This window comes from Barbus barbus (assembly GCF_936440315.1).
Source record: "Barbus barbus genome assembly, chromosome: 7".
In the NCBI taxonomy this organism is placed as follows: Eukaryota; Metazoa; Chordata; class Actinopteri; order Cypriniformes; family Cyprinidae; genus Barbus; species Barbus barbus.
Genome location: NC_136735.1, coordinates 3782969 through 3808278, shown reverse-complemented (window position 1 = coordinate 3808278; position 25310 = coordinate 3782969). Strand labels below are relative to the sequence as shown.

The following is a 25310-nucleotide window of genomic DNA, read 5'->3' as shown; positions in this document are numbered from 1 at the left end:
GTTAAAGTGAGCTCATTGTTACAATTTTAAAATATTTCCTGCAATATTTCAATTTTTCACCTTCACAATGGAGAAAGTATTGCTTTATTGTGTCAATATTGTCAGCTTCTGATATTCTGTCGATGTGTTTCTGTAACTTTCCCTTTAAGTGATCAGTTTTATTTGTGATGATCTCATATGTGTTTGTTCAAACCCTCAAACCACCAGCAGAGGTCACCATCTCCTGCTACTGACCTCAACATTAATGCACATCAGCTGGAAATCACTAAATTCATCTTCATGTGTGTTTTATCCTGTACTGTGTTAAAACTCCTTCATATGTTTGTATCATAATTCATAAATTCTGATCCATTCCTGCATCTCCTCTTGTTTCTTCAATGCTCTTTACCTCATTATTGGTTGAATGCGTTTGCTTGTGTTTCCTGCTTCAGGACTTATTTTTATTAAGACAATTTAAATGATATTTAAATCAGTTATTTGAATATCAATTCTGATTGGCCGGTTCCGTAATGAGATGAGTTTCTAGCATTCATGAAGTCATTAAAACTCATTTGGGCTTCAGCAAATGCAAGAAAAGTTAAACATAAATACACCTTTCTGCTTGTCTGCACATTAGTAAGTAAATGTTAAATTGGCTCTAACCGTCGCTGCTGTGCAGAAGACAGAATCACGTGATTCAGTTATCAAAGATGTGCAGCAGGGCCGACAGACAAAAGAGGAAAAAGTCTTTCTGAATCAAAAAACATCAACTAACCTTCACAATTATTATGAAATACCCAGCAAAATGTCTGGTTACTCGATCTAGCTCTCTATATTTAAATTAACTTAAAGATCATTATTTTTCTTTAGTTTTATTTCAGTAGCCTGATGTTGTTCTCTTGTTGAGGGAGGGACACTAATATTTCCGCTGCTGAGCTTTTAAAAACAGTGTTAACCACACAAAGCCAGTAAAGCTGAAGTGCATGTGTTAAAACAGCTATTTTGCTGCTTTTGATCTGATGAGCTTCGAAGCTGTAAGACAAACACATAGGTCTGCTTCTACAGATGAACCTTATGCAACACATGATTCCTGATATAATTTTATTATCAAAGACCCATAATGAGTGATTATGAGCAGATTTCTGTGCTATGTTAATGAAACAGGAAGAGGAGATGTCAAAGGGCTTGTGTATTTTAATCCAGAAGTTCTTCACAGAACATGATTTGCTCATTTGTTACCTGTTAGTCCGTGTCAAGCGGTTTAGAGGAGGGACTTTCTCACTCTTCAGAGCTTTTGATTGGACACACATCAGTGAATCGTGATCATGAATATTTTTGGCCATTTTCTCAGAAGACAGTGTGTTGAGAGGTTTAAGTTTAAATGACTTTATTAGCAAATAGAAGATCATAGAACATTTTAATAACACAGTGTCTTTAAATCAACATTAACTATTTTTAGTCTTAATAGTCATCTGTGTATTTGATACAGCATGTTTTTTTCATGACCGACTTTGTTCCGGTTTCACTTCTCTGTCTCTGAAATGTGTTTATTTCTGTAACATCCTCCATCTGAACAGAAGAAATGCACTGCGATCGTTCATCAGATGATGAATTGTCATTGTGTAAATATATAATGTTAAATTTAAGTCAGCAGAGCAAAACCTGAAGTGATGTTCAGTGGTAGATACAAGTGTTTTCTTATTTTACAACAAATTCCTGCTTTTAAATCACAATCGAACATTTTACCCTAAACTACTGTACAAGATCATAAATGTGCTGCTTTACAATCATGGACAAAGTATCATTTTATGGTGTTAAAATACTCAATATTATCAGCTTCTGTTAACTATACACTATTTTACTTTAGTTTATTCCACTAATGTTGTTCTGTTGTTGAGGGAGGGACACTGATATTTATGCAAATATGTGTAAAAAAAACTGTGTTAACCGCAAAAGACAGTAAAGCTACAGTGCAAAAGCCAGTCATTTGGCTGCTGTTGATCTGATGAGCTTCAACACGGTAAGACAAACTCACTAGTAACTTGTAAAAAAAAAGGATGATTATTGCTCACATAACATATGTGTCTTATGATGAGAAATGTTAACCCTGTTGAAAAAACAGCAAATGCTGGTTAGGTATGATTGGAAGCATGGCATCTGGTCATGTGCTGGTCCTAAGCAGGTTGAGCAACTAGCTTCTGATCAGGACCAGCTTATAACCAGCTCATGACCAGCTGCCATCCTTCAAAACATACCTAACCAATATATGTACATACAGTACAAGTTATGACTATAAGTGCTGATTAATGCTGTATTATAGATATATTTTCTGCTGAAGTCGGTCAGAATGGCTCCTCGTCTTCCTCTGATCTTTCTGCTCATGATTCACGGTGAGTCTCTGTTACATTCACATTACAAACACTCTGATGTTTTTATTTAAGTTTTCACAATGAGCGACCGATGAACACTTTCTTCTTTCTTTAAATTCTCTTTTCACTCCTTTGTCACTTCCTGCATCAAAAGCTGATGATGAACTTCACATCATTTATTTCAATAGATTCTCTCAAAATTAGCTTACATTTCCTGTAACAAGTCACTGTTTCTAGCTACGAAAAGAATATTATCATGTTATCATGTTCTGTTTTAACTGATAAAACAACATGTTCATCCTGACGAATTCTGTGTTTCAGGGGTCTCTAGTGCTGGTTGGGGTGTGAGTTACAGTCCTTCACACATCTGTGCACTAAAGGACTCATCAGTGATAATGAGCTGCACTTATACATACCCTACTGAATATCAGATCAGCAACGTGTTCTGGACCAACAACCATGAAAAGGGTGGAGAGTCTCCAGATCTGTCTGAGGACCCTGAATACAGTCAGAGGTTTCAGTATCTGGGAGATAAACAGCAGAACTGCACCATCAGACTGAGTCATGTGACACAGAAAGATGAACACATGTACTGTTTCAGATTCATCACTAATAGTTCTGATGGTAAATGGACTGGTCATCCAGGAGTGACTCTTGCTGTCACAGGTGACTTTGATGAGGTTTCACTCTTCTTCTGTGCATTATGTTGAATAATAATCAGTGTCTGACAGCAGCACTAGATATAATGTGTGTGTTGTGTTCAGATCTTCAGGTGGAGTCTCCTGAGAGAGTGACAGAGGGTCATAATGTCAGTCTGACATGTAAAAGCAGCTGCGCTCTGACTGACAGAGCAACATTCATCTGGTACAGAAACTCACAGCCATTAACTGAGAGAAGAGACGGAAACAATCAACTCCTGCTGCAGTCAGTCAGAAGAGAGGATGCAGGCAGATATAGCTGTGGTCTACATGGACACACTTACATCTCTCCTGCTGTTCAGCTCAGTATCATGTGTGAGTACAGACTGAGTTTTTCTTTAAATTTGTCTTTGAAAAGCCAGCAGAGTTTAGGGCTACACATCTCTGTTGTGATGGAGAAATAAGTTTTGCCAACTGCTGATTCATTATATAAACACATTCAATATATGACTAAATTATATGACATAACTAAGGAGCTGATAAAATGTAAAACTGTAACTTGAATGCAATGTAAGTCGCTTTGGATAAAAGCGTCTGCTAAATGCATAAATGTAAATGTAAATGTAAATTAAGCCAATTAGCGTTTTCAAATATAATCCAAAATATCTATTATTTTATCGCCCATAATAAGCCAGTACTGAAGTCAGGACTATGTCTGAATAAAGCAAACCTGTGTTTGCTAGTAAAGTTTTGATGGATGATGATTATAATCAAGGTAAAGACACAAACACATTTCAGTAGTCAAGTGTTTTATAATAGATGCTCACTGAAGTGTGTGTTTTGGAGAAGTTTGTGTGGATCAGTGGTGTTTATGTGCATATCAGACACTCAAACACGAACATTCGCTCTTACAGATGAACTGTTCACTGATGCTGTCGACTCTTCTTCAGATCACTGTATTCTGCTGTGTTTAGTCATTCTGAACAGATCTGTATAGTATGCAGTCACATCAAAGAATCTCCATGTGGTCCTGTTTGGTATCGCACATTGACTTGTAGTTATATATGTAACCAGTGCAACATGTATTTTTACCTTACAGTTTTTGCTGTTTGAAAGATTATGCAAACGTCAGTTCAGATGCGATTACATTGTGACTGTGCTTTAGATGCAATCAACTAAAGCTGTGTCTGTGAAGGTGTGAACCATATGGTCAATACAATTAGAATAACAAAGCAACAGCATTCCTCATGAACTTCTTGTAGATTGCAGGATCTCCAGCAGGAGGTCCTAACAGTATCTATTGTTTGCAGCTCCTTTGTCTTCAGGTATAAAGTTATTTCTCACAGACAGATATTTAGGAGAAGATTCTTACAAGGGTTAAGATTTGAAGACTGACAAGCTAACATCGCTGTTGACAAACTGATGCACTTCTATCTTCAATATATTCTTCTCCCTACAAGAACTCTGGCCAAGATTACTTATGTATTAGAGAAATCTAGTACATTGGCGAGTCAGTTGAACTGCATTCTCAGTCAAACACAACAAAATCTGCAGTTTATACACACGTACATACATATTTACAAATTGAAATTCACAAACTTAATCTAGAACCCAGTAAAACATTTATCTGTATTTCTAGCCTCTTGAATTCTAGTCTTTTTTTAAATAATCTTTAACTTTCACTGTTTAGCATTAACTCTCACTGGGGTGTTTGCTGAACTTGTCTAATAATAACCAGCTGCAGCCCCATCTAGAAAAATTCCACCAGCCACGACAGATAAATACTTCAATCTGATACTTGTAGGTCCTCCAGTGAATCCTGTCCATCTGGTGAACTACCCTTACCAAAAAAGTAGCATATTTCGAGTTTATTTTATTAAGTATACTTATGTAAAGTTCAAGTATATTATTAAGTATACTTTAACTAGTAAGGGGAAAGGGAAGTGGTGTGTGGCCAAGTATGGTGACCCATACTCGGAAGTTGTGGTCTGCATTTAACCCATCCAAGTGTACACACAGTAGTGAACACACACCCGGAGCAGTGGGGGGTTCGGTGCCTTGCTCAAGGGTCTCACCTCAGTCGTGATATTGAGGGAGGAGAGAGTGTTGGTTATTCACTCCCCCACTTACAATCCCTGCCAGACCTGAGACTCGAACCCACTACCTTCAGGTCAAATGTCCAACTCTCTATCCATTAGGCCACGACTGCCCCTTTTGTCAGTATAAAAATATCAGTGTACTAGTAGTATACTTGTAAGTGTACTATTTCAATACTCATTGGGACTAAATTGACACTTTCTAGTATATAAAAGTATACTTTTAAGTAGTGATGGGCAGATGAAGCTTCATGAAGCTTTTCAGCTTTTCAGCCAAGTGGTTCACAAAAGGGTTCATTTCTGGAGGCTTAATTTGCTCACAACACCACCTGGTGGCCAAAGAGTGTAAAACAAGCAGCTATATTACAGACAGAGGTGGATAGTCCAGGGCAGGGGCGTGGGATGGTGTTTTATGTAGGGGGTGCTGGGGGGGGGTTATTAATTTGTAATAACTTCGCTATTACAAATTAATTGTTTGCAGTTTTATATTAAGAAATATTCCTTCTCAGTGGACTCAAATGAAATAAGTTATCCAAATGTTTACACACCATCACAATAATTTTACTGCATGCAAGAGTTTGCTGTATTTTTACAGTACAATTGTAATTATTGATTTACATAACTTTTGTAAATTTAAGTTTCTGTAAATGTTACAGCAATTTCTTACAGTGTATACTTCAAAGTATACTAAAAATGCTACTACAAGTATTTAATTAGTAAACTATGCCCTAGTTTCACAGACGAGGCTTAAGCTAATCCCAGACTAAAATGCATATTTGAGCTGTCTCAACTGAAAATATCTTGCTCTGACATATCTTAAAATATGTCAGTGTCATTGTTCTGTGTCAAGATGCACACCTTAATGTTTTCTTCTAAGGCATTTTTGTAAAAGTTGCTTAAATATGTTCATTTAACTAAGGCCTAGTCCTGTCTTAAGCTAAGTATGTAAGGTTTGTGAAACCTTACATACTTATACTGATAGGTCTATCAGTATACCTATAAGTTCACTTTTAGTATAGTTGCAGTACTAGCTAAAAACTTTGATGTAAACTAGTCGTGTACTCAAAGTTTACTACTGTTAAACTTAAAGTATACTTAAAAGTATACTTTTATATACTAGAAAGTGGGCCAATTTAGTCCCAAGGAGTATTGAAATTGTACACTTACGAGTATACTAGTAGTACACTGATATTTGTATACTTACTACTCAAAGTATACTTAAAAATATATTTGAACTTTACTTAAGTATACTTAATAAAATAAACTGGAAGTATACTACTTTTTGGTAAGGGTAGTGAAGGGAGATTCATCTGATTCTTGAGTTTCAGTTGTGCATTGACAAATTTGTTAATGTCTTGTGTTTTGTTTTGTGTGTGTTTTTACTGATTTAGATCCACCAAAGAGTGTCTCAGTGTCCATCAGTCCATCTGGTGTAATAGTGGAGGGAGATTCAGTGACTCTGAACTGCAGCAGTGATTCAAACCCACCTGCAGAAATCAGCTGGTTTAAAGGAGAAACGATTGTAGGATCTGGAAGAATCTACAGCATCTCAAACATCAGCTCTGATCACAGTGGAGAATACAAGTGCAAGTCCAGATATGAAGATGAAGATAAATACTCTGATGCTGTGACTGTATATGTGATGTGTGAGTTAATAGGCATCTCAATATGTTCACAAATCCAAATTCATTTTCTAATATTTATTACAAGTTTTCATTTTTGTCTGTTTAAGACCCACCCAGGAACGTCTCAGTGTCTATAAATGGATCTGGTGAAATAGTGGAGGGAGATTCAGTGACTCTGATCTGCAGCAGTGATTCAAACCCACCTGCTCTGAACTTCACCTGGTTTAAAGGAGGAGAGAGTGTAGGATCTGGAAGAATCTACAGCATCTCAAAGATCAGATCTGATCACAGCGGAGAATACAAGTGCAAGTCCAGAAATGAACATGGAGAGAAATACTCTGATGCAGTGTCTTTAAACGTCATGTGTGAGTTAATGATCATCTCAAGATGTTCATTAATCCAAATTCATTTTCTAATATTTATTTCAATTTTCATTTTTGTCTGTTTTAGACCCACCCAGGAATGTCTCAGTGTCTATAAATGGATCTGGTGAAATAGTGGAGGGAGATTCAGTGACTCTGATCTGCAGCAGTGATTCAAACCCACCTGCTCTGAACTTCAGCTGGTTTAAGGAGGATCAAAGCTCATCTGTTGGATCTGGACAGAGTTTCAGTGCACTACAGAGTGGACGCTTCTACTGTGAGGCTCACAATCAACATGGATCTCTGAGATCAGACGCTGTTACTGTCACAGGTGAAGCTTTTATTAACACACTCCTGTATCTTCACATCATTCATCAGTTTGTTAATTATGATGATCTTCATCTTTCAGTTTGTCATGGTGCCTGTAGGAATGTAATTGTGATCACAGCGGCATCTGGAGGAGGAATATTCATCATTATTCTCATAATCATCATCCTCTTTATAATGTGAGTTCAATTAAAAACTGCAGTGATTAAATATGTTCAATTTTGTTCTGATATAGTAGAAAATGTCTCATGTATGTTTGATTATTAGTAATCTTCAAAAACAACATTCATATTTTCTTTCTTTGCATTTGTTCTGCTGTTAATGTCTGTGATTATAACAGGAGGAAACGAAGGAGTGTTAAAACTGAAGATCACACAATAAAACAGGTAAATCATTCAGACAACTTTACAGAAGCAGAAAATCAATCAGCTGTTGTGTTTAGATAACGGATGGAAACTAACCTTATCAAAGTCTTTATCAAAAATAAATAAACAAATAAAACTGAAGAAAATATCCAAGGTTTATTGCAAATACTGATATATTTACAATTTTAATATAGATGTGTTGGTCTAATTGTATAATCAATAGCAAATAGTGTAAGAAATGAAAAATTGCCATTGAATTCAAATGCTCATTCTTTCCTTTTCATTGCCACTCTATGTGAGAATCAATGACATATACTTCTGTTTTACATCATTACTTTTAGAGGTCGACCGGTTGTGCATTTTACCGATACCGATAGCTAGGTCGGACCACACTGGCCGATATTAATTAACCGATATTTTTTTAAAATAGATACTGAATGGAAATTTAAATAATTTCTTAGTATTTAAAAACAAAAAACAGTACTGAAGAACAGAAGAAACTTTAAAATTAGTATTAGTAAATGTTGAAATTAACACACTGTAATGCCGGTTTCACAATGGATGTGCAGCAGTGCGGAGACAGCACAGAAGCGGTGTGTATGCACAGCAGCTGAACCGTGGCTAGTACTGCAATACAGACAAGTATCGTCATTTCTGACGTATTTTCCAGAGTTCTCCTCTGAACACTGCACCATGTGCTTTGATGTATGATATAGCCAGCATACTCTGTGATGCGACCGTGTCCCCCTCCCCTTTGTCCCACACACATGTAAATAATATATACGATATATAGGTAGTTTACACGATAAACTTGAGTCAAGTTTTCAAGATTGTCAACCTTGTCAGGAAAAATTATGTCTGACCCTTCTCACATTTTGTATGAGGAATATTAATTTTGCCATCTAACAGAAGGGTTAGAGTTAAATTTGCTAGATTGAATAGGCTATATTATGTAAATTGTTTGTGTATCAGTCTGTAAAATTAATAAATCAGATTTGGGGGTTCTAATAGGTCTCTGGAAAATAGAAAGGACTCACTTTTCTAGTGCACTGTAGCCATGTGTTTATGTATATACTGTTGTTTTTTGTATTAAGGTGCGTCTATTATATTGTTTGTTTAGTAATTATCAATGCAAATTGATGTGAGACACACGCTGTGAGATCCAAGACAAATTTTAGAAAGAATTCCAACAATAAAGTGTAATTGGATTGAATAATTGACTTGAAAAAGTAATCTTAAAGCTAACAAATGCCTCTAGTTTTACAAATTTAACAGACCTTTGAAGTTTGGGAAAAAACTTGTGGAAGTGATATGTTTTTGTGCATTTAATTTTTTCACATGGTGATTGTGAAACACGAAACACATCACTTACATGATTTAATATGTGAAATTTGTTATTTTTTGATCAAGAACAATGCACTGCGACTTTGCTCTGCTACGCGCTGCCGTGCCGCCTCTGTGTGCGGTGTGAATACTCTAATCTGTTAATATGGGCTGATTACCCCTTATTTACACTGCACACAGAAGGGGTGCGTTATGGCTCCGAGGAGGTTTTGCTCTGTCCTCCACATGGTGCCGACGTAAGGCTGAGACACACTGCACAATATCCGGGTGTCCAAGATGAAAGATTGGCATTGTGAAACAATTGCGGCGAATCAGAAACCGCTGTCATTGTTTCACGATGGGCACAACTAAAACAAACACTGATCTCCATGATGGTGACATCATTTTAACCAATGAAACTGTAGTTTTAGGTTATATACGGGTTTGTTGAATGTGTGGGAACATGTATTTAGTGTGGTACGGTACAGCGGAAGGGAAATAAAACAGTAATGTGAAGTAGTGGCTGGCTGTCGGGTTCATGTACAAAAAAGGGTTCGTTGTACCCATCAAACAACAGAACAGAAACATTAAATTATGATCCTCTGTAATTCTCAATAACAGCAGGTGTTCATCACTAATGCACAATCATCATTTAATTAGTCACTTAATTATCTCATTAACTTTAACTCATTGAGGACTTGGGATTTGACTTGAAGACTTGCTTGTGACTTGAAAGAAACGACTTGGTCCCACCTCTTCAGGAGGTAGAACTAATTAGTTAAATCAGCTGGCTAAATTTATGGGTGGAATAAATATATGGCAGGACTTTTACTTTCTGGACTTTTTTTTTTTTTTACACCTCTGCTTTAGAGCCACAGAAAGAGAAACATTTCTCTGAAAAATGCACAATAGACAATTTCCCAGCCTAGGGCAGGGGTGTCAAACTCAGTTCCTGGCAGGCCGCAGCCCTGCAGAGTTTAGTTCCAACACACAAACCATGTAGTTTTCAAATAAGCCTAAATGACATGATTAGCTGGATCAGATGTGTTTCATTAGGGTTACATCTAAACTCTGCAGGGTCCCTGCCCTCCAGGAGCTGAGTTTGACACCTCTGGCCTAGGGTGAAGTCATTGTGGACATTAACAACGATTTGGGACAATTTAATGGGAAGCTATATATGTGAATGGCGCTCCTTGGCATGGCAGGATTTTCTGTCGGCTGCATTTAGATCCACACCTGAAGTTCAGTGCCACGTTAAGTCTTTGCAGGGCCCTTGGCTAACGCAGCTTTTCTCATATGTTCCAAGAAAAGGGTCAAACTTGCTAAGAAGTTCTAGTATCCCTTAATAATTGCCATTGTTTGGAGACCCAATCGTCTCAACGTCTCCCGGAATGCAAGGCTGCGTTCTGAAAAGAACCACACGTTTTAGAACTTCTTGACAATATTTCTGCTCTTCCTCGCATTGCTCTTTCAGTTCTGCATCTATTCCATGAGCCTGTGTCTGTGCCAAGCATGTAAGCATGGCATTTCTATGAGGCTGACTTGATTAATGTTCCTCCGCACACACATGTTTCCAATCACAAAAAACGGAGTGAGAAAAAGAACTCATAGATTGCCCAAATAATCGTCAAAAGAAGCAATACACGTTTCCAGTCGGAGGAGAATAAACAACCCATTTACACAGCTTCACCATTACGCAGTGAGCAAGTGAACAAGCTTATGCTTAAACACCTTTTCTGGTTTTTGTAAAATCGCTCTGATGCATTGAATGGTGCGTCATTATTTTGACATATCTGGGATGCTTTCACGCCCTTACTAACCCAGTAACAACACAGTTCCTCAGTGACAGCAGGGCCCCAACAAGCAACATCAGTGGATGGAATATGTTCTGTAATTGGAGAAAACTGCTGACCTGTATCATCATCACCTGATTCAGAAGTTCTGGCTGAAGGAGGGGGTATATTCGGCCTCCATAAGGTGGGCAAGGAGGACGAGGTTGTCTCCATAAATTTGCAGAGCTCTGCGGGCGCTGGTGCAGACGAGGCTGATGTTGTAGAATCAAAAGTGCTGGCTGAAGGAGGGGGTATATTCGGCCTCCTTAAACGAAGATGTAGATTCGCAGAGCTCTGCGGGTGCGGCTGATGTCGTAGCTGTTAGGGAATTAGTCTTGTTGTCTTTTCTTATGTCGGCACTGCCAACTTCTGGGTTCTTCTGGATTTTTTTAAAGAAAGTCGTAAGTTTGGGTATTTTGTCCCAAAAGAGAATTGTCTTGCGGACCCCCTAGTGTTCAGGGCCCTGGGCTTCAGCCCATGTTGCCCCTTGAGATAACGCAGCCCTGCTGAATTTCCCACTCTGTGCAGCGCGTGTCAAAACAAACAAACAAAAAAAATGGTCAATCATCACATAATTATCTTCTTAACTCCAGCCCTGCTTCAATGCTGCTTTAACACTCTGTAGTGTGGAAACATGTGAACCCTGAGCAGTGTGGGGACTTTGCTGTGAACTATCACATAAATCTTACCTGTTTCATTCACGTATGACTGATGCATATGTATCACATTAAGTTTATTGATTTGTTTATGTTAAAACTATGCAATCTAAATAAATGGAAAATTGTTATGCAATTGAATTACATAAAATGTAAATTTAGCCAGAATAATTTTTTTGAGTGTATGTTGGTATAATGACAGCAGACCTTTCTCAGCCGCTCCAGCAAAGGACGCAACCCAGAAAAACTATCGGCATTAATTTTTGCCAATAGCCGATAGTCCCAGCATTCAACTATTGGTGCCGATTTTGTAGAAAAGCTGCACCTCACCTCTTGGGGAAAAAAAACACAAAAAAAATAATTTGTCATAATTATGTATTATCTTGTTTTTCAGAATGATCTCTATTCTGAAGTGTCACCGAGAGTTTCAGAGCCTCTTTCTGAGCCTGATACAGCCAGGGATGCTCTGTATGCCAGTGTCAAACCCAGAGGAGAAACTCCTGAATCCAGAGATACTGAGGAGATCCAGTACTCTACTATCAAATATCACCGAAAGAAAGAGACAAACAGACCGGACGACAATGAATGCCAGTATGACAATATAAGATTTCATCAGCCTGGTGCTGCCATGAGGTGAGAAATAAACAAACTAAGCAGCGCAGAACTGAGCTATAACATTGTTGTGCTCCTGTTTTTTATTTTTTTATTGTAATTTTTTTTTTAGGCAATCAAATGTTCATACTGTGGAAGACGCATCGGTGATCTACAGCAGCGTCAGATGAGTGATAGAGACCAGTGAACATAAAGCCTGTGTTCAATTGTTTAATGAGCAACTTGTTTGATACCTGCACAGTTGTGGAATAAGTTACTCATCTGTTCAAATAAAACCCACATTAAAATTGACCCTTGACCCTATGCAAGAGAATTACCGTCATTGTATCCTGGACTGATGTCATACATGTTTACATGCAAAAGTTTTGTATTTTATGTAGCCTATTATTGTATTTTATTAAGAGTGCCATTTTCATATTTCACTTTGTATGTTTTTATATTTAGGGCCGATGCTTCAATAAACCTGATTGACCTTCAAACCGTTTAAGGTTAAAGTGTTTTCATTGGTTAAACAGCAATGGTTGGACATCTAGTGGTTGAATTGTGAATTAGGCTATTCTTCATGGATGGGACATCCAACTACTTTTCCCTCCTAAAAACGGTTTCTTTTTATGTGGTCAGTATTTCATTTTCATATTCAGTCTGTTTTATAGTAATTGTTTAAAAATAAGTCCTCTTATTAAGGTTTAGCGACCAGATACCCCAGACAGAGATGAATGCATTTCAAATTAAGGTACAACACAGCAAAAACATTCATCTAGGCCTATGTTTTGCATACACAACATATATTACTGATAAAATAGTGTAGAAAAGGTATAGTGTTTGAAACAGGATTGTCATGACCAGTGGCAGCTGGTGCAAAAAAAATGAAAAATTAAACCATTAGTAATGCAGGACAGTAAATAGCCATTTATTGGTTTATTATGTATCATTACTGCTAGATAAAATATTGAAAATGTTAATGTTGAAGTGAACTTAAAGAATGCAATAAATGTACCAGGAATCAGTGAATTTGATTTCAATGTGGGTTTATTATCAGCAATTAAGTAATAAAGGTAATCATAAAACACACACAATGTAAAGTTGCCTAATCACTGGCCAGTTGCACTATTTGAAAATAAATGTTGCTCTCCTTTCTTTCTGGCTTGCAAATTTCTCAGTGACCTTCTGGTTGAAATCAGTCATCTCAGTCACCAGTCTCTTTTCCATTGACAGCATGGCCAATGCATTCGGCCTCTCCGGGGTCATGCTATTTCTCAGAAAAGTCTTAATTCTTTTCAAGGTTGAGAAGCACCTCTCAGCTTCTGCTGTGGTCATGGGTGTGGTGATGAGGATCTTTAGGAGAGTGCCAGTCTCTGAAAAGACTTCTTCAAGACTGTTCTCCATAAACAGCTGGAGTAGGTCCACCACGACAGGTTCTGAACTCCTTCTTGCAGTAGCTCTGTCTTCAGTTTACTCCCACTGAGCACTGGATAGGCCTTCAAAGTCCAGCTCAGTGCCTCTTCAGGAAAAGCCACTGTGTACTGTTCAAACCTGTCTGCTTGCATCAAGGTGGCACTAACAAGGTGGTCTGTGAAGGAGAACCGTTCCATGGTGTGTAGGAGTATGGTATCACAGACCTACAGAGTGAAGGATAAAAACAAAAATTATATAGTGATGACAAAATGTCAATTTAAACTGCAACATTTAAAATGACCAGTTTTAAGTTGTAAAGGGAGACCAGTTTCAGTGTTTGAATCCATAATTTATCAGAACTTCATATACATGGACAAGATATTCTGAGTAAACATGTCAAGATGCACTAACAGTATTTTTTAAAATATCAGCCATTTATTTTAATCAAATTCAGAGCTGAAGGTCCTAATATTCTAATGTTGTCCACTAGAGGGAACCAAAAAATAATAAATCCTTTTAGATCACAATTTAAAGACTGTGTAAAAGGTTAAAAAGATTAACTTGTAGGTAACTATAGTTTCATAAAGTTTAATAAAGCCCAAAAAACTATCTCCATATTGTAATATATATGTGTATTCCCAATCGTCATATCTATAAATTGCAGTGTAACTAGAATAATAAAAAAAATACTTTGCTGGACAGAGGACACTATCAAAAAGACAACATTTGCAACAAATTAAACTGCATTGTTTCATTTACCTTCTACGGCTAATTCTAAATGACTTTACACATATTTTTTCTTAAATATTTCAGTAAAGAATAGAACTTTAATATATATTCCTCCATTGATCCCAGGTGAAACAAGTGCACTTCCATAACATACTTAAAGTGATATATTTTCACGCACTAATTTTGTACTTAATATATTTTTAAAAAGTTTATTTCGTACTTCTTAAGATAAACTCTGTATTTTTTAACGGTAAAAAACTGTGAAAATGCTACGGTAAAAACCTGTTACATGGTTAACGGAAAGGTCCTGTAAAATTTACAGGGAAAAAACGTAAACTGACGTTCCCAGAATTCCCTGTGTTCCATTTCAAATTCTGTTTGAATTTGACGTTTTTTCTTTGAAATAACTATGTTTCTTCTTAGTTTTTTCTTATCAGTTATGTTTATTAGGGGTGTATTTTACATCTAATGTTGTTAAATTAATGTTTATAGCATATTTCAGTTTAATGAGTCTCACCATGATGGTGTTTAGTGCTTGTGTGAATCACACTGTGGACCTTCTATATATTCTATTGTTTAAAAGTTGCTTGTGATGGGCTTTGGCTCATCATATGACTTTCTCATCATCATCATCTGCATTTGGTGGTTATCAGTGTATTTCAAAGGAACAAAACAGATTTCAGTACTTTAATAGGTTGGTATATTAAGATTATATCAGTTAAAGAAATTATGGTATTTAACTGTAAATTTAAGTTAAAACTGTAAAACCTAAAATGTTGCTACCGTATTTTTCACGGTAGAATTCTGGCAACCACAGCTGCCAGTTTTTTACCGTAAATTTTACGGATTTTTTTTACAGGTGTAAATACAGAGATAGTATGTTAAAAGTGCATTTGAAAGTCTTATATAGTTTGAAAACAGCGGATGAGGTCCTCTCTGTGCTCAAACACTGCACAACACGTCTAGTGTGCGTAATCAGACATAACCTCTATCCGAACATTTCTGTGCATCTGAAGTGTATGGATGTGTACGGGATGCAGAACAATATTTGTACACGGGTCGTACACCTAGTAATTAGTAGTAATTAGTAGTTTCACTGAAAAATTAGTAGTTTCATTTTCAATGTCAGATTTTTCCGGGAAATTACTCTTTTCACTTCTAACCACACGCTTACGGCCCTTTTCTGAATTCGAGTTTACAAACCAGTTTGACAGTTATTTATTTTATACGTGTACAAAAGTTGTGTTGAGAATTAACAGAGGTTCAGATGTTGATGTTTTATTAAAAATAATAAAGGTTGTAGTCACCGCTATGGTGTTCAGTGTTTGCGTTAATTGGGCATTTAGGTGTGTGTGGTTGTAGTTTCATTTACATCTTTCTATACAAAGGGTTTTGGAGATTTTCAGAAAATGTAATTGAAGTCATTGTAAGCCTATTTCCAGGACGAGCCTCAGGCTTGCATAGCATAATCAACTAACTAATCAAACTCATTGTTAATCCTTTGCCATCTTTGACAGTTGGTTGAACCAGCTCATTCCATTCTTTATGAGTCAGATGTGTGTCATACATCATAAACCCAGAACTAAAGTTAATTTCTGATAAATATTTGTGAACCAACTAGTCCAGTTACTTCCTGAGAACGGGCTCAAGATAGCATTTAATTTTAGAATCGGCTTAGAAACATCCCTGAGCATAATATATATATTGTGACTAGTTCTAAACAACTACATCTAAACAAGAGACACAAGAGGGGAGTCTTCAACCTCCTTCATGATTTACCTTTTTCTGGTGAGTAGGCTATTCTTACTCCACTTGAATAACAATATCGGGTTAACAGCCATAAAATTGTTGAACAAATTTTTTGTCACATTTTTATCCATAGCACTCTAGCTTGACATAAAAACAGAAACAACCTTATCAAAGATATATTCCTGTTGCAGTTAGGTTGTTTTTTCTTCATATGTTGTCACTAATAATAACATAAAGGAAAGGTTTTTGTCTTTGTATTTATATTATTATATTTCACAATATCATAGAAAGGACCTCAGAAACACATATCTGTATGTAAGTTGTGTTAAAATCAGTAGAGCTATCATTTTCCACTCTTCCACCATTTTTATAAAATAATTCAAATACTAAAAAAATCTGTAGGCTATATTGCATTGATTTGGTTGTGCAGTGTCACCTGAAAATGTGTGATTTGAACGACAATTTATTTTATAATTGTACTAAACACAGCTCAAATTAAATATACTTTTTTAAATAGTATATTAGATATTAGAAGATGAGTATAATTTTATTTTAAAAAATATAGAATGTTAATTCCACAAATAGAACCTTATGTCATAAAAGGAATATTTGAACAACATTTCACATTTGGTGTGAAGTCATATGAGAAGTGGTTTAATTGTTTAATTGACTTATAGAGCTAATAAATTTGATAATAATATTAATAATAAGAATAAAGTTTTAACAAAAAAGTTATGCTTTATGGAAAGAAAGAAAGAAAGAAAGAAAGAAAGAAAGAAAGAAAGAAAGAAAGAAAGAAAGAAAGAAAGAAAGAAAAGCAATATGTGTGATATAAAAAAATTGTCAGGGTTTCTAGGAGAGAGGACTAAAATGCAGGATTGAGTTGACAGTTTATTAACAAAACAACGGACAAGACAAGAGATGGTGAGGAGGGGAGAGAACACAGTCCAGACAATAGGCAGGGAACTAATGACGACAGGCGGCCTAGGTGAGGGGACACAGAGCCCAGTCCCAGAGGGCAGAGAAGGCAGCAAAGCTGGAGGCCGGAGGTTAAGCAGTGGTGGGCAGACACTCCACATTAGTGATGTCACAGGCTCCGCACAGGCCTAGCAGCATGGCAGACCCAGGGAGAGGACCGTTTGCCCAATCTTCTGGACAGGACAGGACGAGATGAGATGAGACTAGACTAGACTGGGGACTGACGAGAGACAAAATCTACAAACAACTAGGTAGGGAATAAGCAGCATCACAGGACTGGTAAGACAGAGCAAGCAAACACTGACGTAGCACAACAAACTGACAAAACAAGAAAGGGAAAACAATATAAAGGGACAGGGAAACATGAGGAACAGGTGACAACACTCCACAAAGACTAAACAAGAGGGCATGGTAACAAGTAACAAGGAGGCAGGACAGGAGGAGCACATGGCAGCCAACAAAGACAGAGCCATGTGCTCAAACACAAAACAAACATAGAAACATGAAACAACGACAAGACAGACAACACAGATACAATAATGACTATTCTCTCAAATGTATATTATAAAACTAACTGAACAACTACCTATTAACTAACTATTAATAAGCAGCAAATTAGGAATTTATTGAGGGAAAAGTCGTAATTAATAGTGATTAAGTGTTCCCTATTCAAAAGTGTTACCCCAACTTTTAACCCTCTATCAGACAAGCTGCCAATCTACACATATGTGCCTTTATCTGACTGAAATGATATCAGTCTATAAGAAATGTGATTTTAAACTGAGCCAACCGATATAAGTTTTATAGCCAATAGGAATGATTGACCAAATGTGACGTCTCTTCATAAAAAAACTGAAAATCTTCCTACAATTAAGATATGCAATGCAAGTTACCACACATCCAGCAGGCGGTACAGGCGGTCACCTGGGGCCCCGCGGACACATGGTTGTCAATTAAATGTCAAGATGTGTTCAAATAAAGAAAAACTTTATCTGAAAACTTTTCTGGTTACAGTTCAGATTTTGTTGGTTCAGATTTTGGAATTGAAATGAAAGAATGATAGAGAGATTAAAGTGAAATTGTAGTAGAAATGTAATCCAAACTGTATCTTTATGGAGCCAAAAAAAGGATGTTCTGACTGCTATACATAATATTTATTGCTGTAGTATTAGTATTATAAATGCAATGATGGCCACGATCACAGACAGACTTGTCATATGTTTAAGATGCTATGACAGTTTGTACACTAGTGGGGCCTATTCGCATTATCTTGCCTAGGGCCCCACAACCTTACGGGCCGGCACTGCATGTGGCCATGCTACTACATATAAACCGGCCTATAGTTTGGGCAGATGTTAGGTTGGTCATACGCCCCTGCGGCACATGCTCACTGTCATCATGAAGGAGCTTTTACTTAAATAACATTCTGATCATTAATTTTTCAGGATTTGAGAACATTTCCAAATCAGCTCACTGCGTCAAACTGTTCAACTTGCCAGACAAGTCATGGGTTGTGGGAACAGCAAAAAAGCATGTGACAACTGCAAGGACAACTGCGATAAGAAATGCAGCTGTGGATGTCACGACAGCACCGGTGTGGATCCGAAGTTGGCGTGTGAAATGTGTGTAAAATGGCTGGAGTGTTGTGCTCCGTTAATGGAACATCTGCAAATAAGCCCTGACACTGAAATGTGAGTAACATTAGATTTATAATCACTGTTAATCACTGATTCCTACACTATGGACCTTTTCTAAAATTCCCTCCAGACTGTAAGTGATGCTGCACCTTTACCAGGCTTAACAGAGTAATAATAATAATAATGGAAATATTATGGAATATTTGGATTTGTGCCGAATGAGAGAGGTAGGATACACCAGCACAGATATCATTAAATACAATATAGATCCAAAAAAACTATCAAATCAGTAACAAAAGAGAGAAAAAAAAATGTTACAGAAAAGGAGAATAATCCAATTCCCCATTTAAACCTGGAAATCAAGTTGCCTTCATAGTGTAGATCTAGAAAGACTCTCTCTGTTGTAACCTTTTTATTCAATATCTCCTCTCCTTATTGACCTCAGAATATGCTCTATACCCACTCTTTTTAATGTACTGGGGTTACCATGATTTTATCTCTATAATGTAAAGCCATGGTATATTGAGGATTGCAGACTCGTATAGCATTCTTATGTTCTGCTAAACTCAGCTTCAGTTTCCTTTTAGTCATCTCTATATAAAAACAACCACATGGACACTCCAACCGATAAACCACAAATGAATGAATTTACCTTAAACTCAGACCTGATGTCATCAATAAATGTGTTTCTTTTATATTTGTGTGTAGAGCTGCTACTCAGTTTTTTATTTATTTTTTTAGAAGAGTTCAAATAGTTTTGAAAGAAGTGTTTGCAAGATTTATGTGCAGCTTTGCATGTTGTGTGTGTGCTTTCTGTGTAGAGTTTTGAGAAATAGAGCCAGTTTCAAAAACGTTGAAAGTATTTGTTAAAAACTATAATACTGAAACTTTTGTTTGTTTGTTGTTTTTTCCCCCCCAAGACCAACTGAGTGAAAGCAGTTCTGGAGCTGATGCAGTAACAGGATGGTTGCAGCTCCATCAAGAACATCATCCTGTTAATGAAGACAATGTGATCTGTACAAATAATTTTAGCCAGAATCTCAAAATAAACAATATAACATGAATTCAGAACAGAAATTATTTAACAGTACACTGCACAACTGAAAAATGGTCATTACAGTTTTTCTAGATTGCTCAAACACATTTGTCCACTTAGACATCAAATTTTCAAAACAGTTAACACAGGCTGAAACTGAAGCTCACTTGCCAAAGTGACTAATTTTGTTTGCAAAATGCTGTAGCAGTCACGCACACTCAATTAAAAACATGAAACAAGTTCCACACACCACAGCTTTTGGTCAAATTAATATATTCTTTCAATCAATCATTACACAATGGACAACAAAACACAGCTATCAATATGAAATAGATGGAGTACTGTAATTTTACTACAGGATGTCTGTAATAATAATGGTGAATTTCTACACACGGCGGTCACCTTCCTGTTAGATTTTGGGATCGACAACCGCACTTACTTACAGATGTGAATCTCAAAATGTCCTGTTCACACAGCAGCTTACAGCAGTGTCTCGAATACTGTCTGTATGAACGTACAACAGGAGTCAAGCCCACATTCTTACCAGTGACCAAAGTAATATCAAAGATGGGGATGTCCATAAAACTGAAAGTCTTATCACTTTGACATGACAAGAGTCAAATTGAGCCGTAAGTTCATCCATCAAATCTTCATTATAGATGACCTATTTTGCCCATTTTTACAAAAGAAAAGTTTATTATCTAGAATCTAAAATAATATTGCAATATTTCTTGAGTTATATGCATGCAAACTTTGGAAAAAAGAATAGATATGGCACTCAGACAGGTATGTTCAATGCAGTTGTTTTGACAAGTAAACGAGATACATCTCTAGTTTCATATTTTTGCAAATTTACCCAAATTTGCAAATTTTTGGTCACCATTGGTACATAATGCAACAAAGATTGCTAAAGTTAACATATTTTACTAACAGACTTACCAATCTTTGTGTAAAAATAGCATTATGATGCTGTTATCTTTCTGAAGTCATTTTTACCCCCCTCATTTTTGGCTCAGAATCTCAGGTGAAAATTGCATTTCGACCCCCTCTACAGAATAATGGATTACTCAGTAAATATTCATGTCACATTCATGACATTTAATATTTTGGCTTTCATCACTATATACCCAGATATCAACATATTGTCGGCCCAGATCTGGCACATGTGGAATGATGATCTGGTCTACATGTAGCGTGGAATGATGGCACTTCCCAGCTAACAGAATTTTGTTATAAGAACGTTCTCCAAATATTGAGTGTTGGTTTTGGGAACATAAAAAAAATTCCAGTTTTCTTGATGTTATAGGAACGTTTTTAAAAGATTTGATGTTCCTCAAACATTCTTAATTTTGATTTAAAATTCAACATTCTAGGAACTTTGATTTGTAACATTCCACAAACACAAAAATTTCCAGTTTGCTGAATGTTAGTAGAATGTTATTTAAAGGTTAGTATGATGTTCCTGAAACATCCTTTCAATCATTCAAACACCTGCTGTGAACGAGCACTGAAAGAAAGATAAATAACAACACAAACTACAACTTTCTTCAGCCACAGCCTTAGATGAACTGAAGATAAAAGACATTAAATCTCTCAAGATCTGATTAAACAACTCCACAAACAGCATTACCAGCTTTAATTATTATAAACAGATTGACTTTATTTCTGTCAGACGTCTACAGAAGTTCTTATTGAGGATTAACAGAGGTTTAGATGTTGATGTCTTATTGAAAATGTTTCATTTGGTGTCATCATCATGGAGATCAGTGTTTGCTTTAGTTGGTCTTTTGACCCTTGACTTTTGTTGAGTTGATTATTTGGCAGTAATTGTAGGTGTTTTCAGAAAACAGACAAATGTCTACTTTAAAGTAGTTTACGCAACTGCCTTTTATGTTATTTTGCATACTTTTGGAATTGAAATGTTATATGAGAATGAAGTAATAAACTCAAATGTGAAATAAAATTATAATAAAAATAATTTGTTACATTTCAGGGATTTATGTAAGACTGTCCAAAACTTTTTAAAAGTTTAACACATCACACTTAGACATCAAACCTTAGTAATGTAACAATAAAAAATTAAATAAATTAAATACGTATTAATAATTAATGCATATTATAAAATGTATAAATAAAATGCTGGAAACCATGAATGTGTTTTGTATGCTGGCATGAAGCATATGACCATTGTTGTGTTTTATATTCTGAATGTTGATGTATTTGAGTATTTGAGTGTAATAATAACATAAAAAATAAAAACAAAAGTTAACAATAACAGCATTTATACAACAATCAGCATCTGAAGTGCAACAACAGTGTTACACGTGATTTCTTTTCAAATTGGTTGAGTTATTTAAATCACTTTAATGCAGTAATTTTATTAAAACAGACATGTTGATCTGCTTTATCAATGCAGAAATATTTTGCAGTAGCAAATAAATTAGATCAGGTGATGATAGTCCCGCTACAGACGGTTCTACATTCACTAATTCTCTTATGTCCTTTTACTCTAACCAATAACAAATATACTGTATAAAACTGCAGCATAGGAAAGCATTGCAGAACCAGTTAAAAAAATTAAAAAGAACAAAAACTCCAATTACACACAAAGTCATCATAAATAAATCAACACATGAACCTCAACAATGGTGACAGTAAAAAGTGTAATGCTGACATTAACAGAACCTCACATTAGCCTGGTTCTGTCAACTCTGCACTGGCTCCCTATCAAACATCGTATAGATTTTAATATCTTGTTGATTACGTATAAAGCCCTGAATGGTTTAGCTCCTCAGTACTTGAACGAGCTCTTATTGCATTATAGTCCTCCATGTCCATTACGTTCTCAAAACTCTGGCCATTTGATAATACCTAGAATATCAATATCAACTGCGGGCGGCAGATCCTTTTTCTATTTAGTGCCCAAACTCTGGAACAACCTACCTAGTTCTGTTCGGGAGGCAGACACACTCTGTCAGTTTAAATCTAGATTAAAGACCCATCTCTTTAACCTGGCGTACACATAACACACTAATATGCTTCCAATATTCAAATCCGTTAAAGGATTGATAGGCTGCATTAAAGAACCCTGTATATTTACTGTATATTATCTATATAATCATTATTATTGTTATTAATAGGAAATAAATCTTTTGAGACTTTTATTTTATGTTATTTAATTTGTCATTAAGATGTGACCAATTTAAAATAAAAAAGGGTGGAGGTGGCTTTTTTCAGTTTCAGCACATGACCCTCAAAAGGTCTGTGCATGGCCCTGTTTAGATATAAGATATTGGGTCATAAGAGAAGAACAGTGTGATTATGTCAACGTAGTCTCATGGCATTTACGTACCTGGGTGCACTTTTTAGCGAGACACGAAATATGTACCAATAACTACATATTACTGCAGTTTCAGTTTCTTAAAGAAACAAACACTAGAGGCAGTATAACTCCGACACCTTTTACTCCATTTCACACAAATTTACTACATTTTGATTAATAAAGCGTATTTTTTGCACAATTACTTTAAGAATATCATGTTACGACTTCAAATCAATATTAATATGCTGGGAGATTTGAAAACTGATGCTTTTGAATGTTAGCATCGCACATATGCAGCCTCGTATCTATGGGTTTTCATAGACGGTAAGATAGTTCGGTAGCTCACGGAGTACGTATTTAGAAGGGGAGGAGCTCCGGTTCAAATCCCGTGTAACTATGGTTCGACAAAACAGTTCAAATCTGCATAAAAGGAAGTTGAAATGGCACGGTTGCATCATCAAATATGTTTTTTTACCAGTTTTGCATTTGTTAACACTATCGGGTAGGTTTAGGGTTGGGTTTGGTGTAGAGCATATTTCCAACACGATAGAGCATTAACTTTTAGGGACAGACCCCGGATATTTGAATTCTGAACCGCTGCAGTACGTACCTATATCAACATAATAAAAACGTGCCAGGGTTCACGTATTTAACTTGTGTTTTAGCGCCACTCAATGGACATTTCTTTTTGAAACTGCGGCGAAACGTGCAGTAAGGTACGTAAAACGGTGTCACACAGAAAGTGCACAGAGGTACGTATTTTTATGAGACCAGGTTGGATTATGTGTATAGAGGAAAGGAGTTGATGGCTTTATACTTAATCAGCTTAGTTTTGGTTTCAATATGATGAGAACTAGCTTAGCAGGTCATGACCAAACCAAATGATCTGATAATATAACACTTATGATCTTCTGTTTTGCCCTATGACCCAGAAATAATAATAATCTGCATGTGTCCATATAATGGCACAAGATTTAGTAAGAATTCATATGATGTGATTCATATGGAAACATGCAATTTTTTGAGAAAAAAAAAAACATCTCTCAAAACGCAGATTGTATAAAAACAATTTTACATTTTTGGTTGAACATTTTTAATTCACTCTTACAATCTATATTTGTTAAAATAAAAAATAAAAAATAAAAAAACTTCTACAGAACGTTAAATGTCAGCATCATTTACTAGATCTTCATAGCTTTACTAGTTCAAAGAGAAGAGCTGATTAAGGAACATCCCCAGTTTACTGAAAATACCAGTTTAGTGTGAAAGTGAAAATAACCTTTCATGAACCTAAATTCATGTTATCATCACCTGAGAATTATAATTCTTGAAGTCAGCGATTTTGTCCTTTCATTTCTGTAAAACATTAACAGTGACTGTTTCAGGTTCAGGCCTGGTTAAGTTCACAGCCTCATCTAAAAATTAACCCCAAACAAAAGCAGTGTGACACAATTACATCCACAGTTAGATTTCAGTTTCTCCAGTGAGCACTGAGTATATAAAGACACTTGAGATGATCTGAGAGTCACTGCGCATGAACTGAAGTAGCTCATCTGACAAACATATTCGATGTAACAAACTTACATTACAGGAGAATTACAGTTTAAAACTTAACAGATTCTTTCAGCTTCTGAAAGTGTCTGGTAACATTGACAATCTCTTATGTGATAAAAACCTAGAACACTGTACTTCCACTTTCACTTGTTAACTACAGAAATCCTTGTTTCACTGTAGCAGACTGATAATTCCTGTAAATCAGTGTAATTTCTGTCAGACAGAGAACTGTGTGCTTCCACTTTCACTTGTTAACTACAGAAAGTATTGTTTCTTTAGCAGACAGACAGCAGCATTACAGTTTCTTCATACCCGAGGAGACATGAAATACATAAAACACATAATCAGTTTAGTGAGTATGAAGGGCTATTTTGGGTTGCTTTTTTTTGGGATTAGAAAATTTTGTGATCTTTTATCATTTATTGGGGTGCAGCTCATATTCAAGTGTGTTAGAGCTGATTATGAACAACATTCTTTAAAAAAACAACTGAGGGAAAAAAAGAACAATTATAGAGGGAGAAACTGCCTTTGATTGAAATACTGTATATTCTAATGTAATCAATATTGCTCTCCTGCCTTTCCTGAGGTCTGTGCACTCTACTGCTGCTGCATAATGCTTTGTTTTGTTAAGGCTCCTCTTGGGGATGGGCTCTGACACACCTGAATTACAAGAACAGCCTCCATTTACAGGAAACACTGTTTCATTTTCACTGGGCATGGTTGTTC

At 36.1% G+C, this 25310-nt stretch overlaps 1 protein-coding gene across 1 annotated transcript; it reads left to right on the top strand.

Annotated features, from left to right (window-relative positions):
- The first annotated feature begins 1952 nt into the window (after positions 1-1952).
- Positions 1953-12660, top strand: LOC306872978 (B-cell receptor CD22-like). The gene is made up of 11 exons (XM_079421954.1): positions 1953-1999; positions 2300-2369; positions 2670-3014; positions 3113-3361; positions 6474-6728; positions 6815-7072; positions 7158-7400; positions 7479-7575; positions 7737-7782; positions 11967-12205; positions 12297-12660. The coding sequence occupies exons 1-11, from the start codon at positions 1985-1987 to the stop codon at positions 12352-12354; spliced, it is 1875 nt and encodes a 624-aa protein (XP_079278080.1). The 5' UTR covers positions 1953-1984; the 3' UTR covers positions 12355-12660.
- The last annotated feature ends 12650 nt before the right edge of the window (positions 12661-25310 follow it).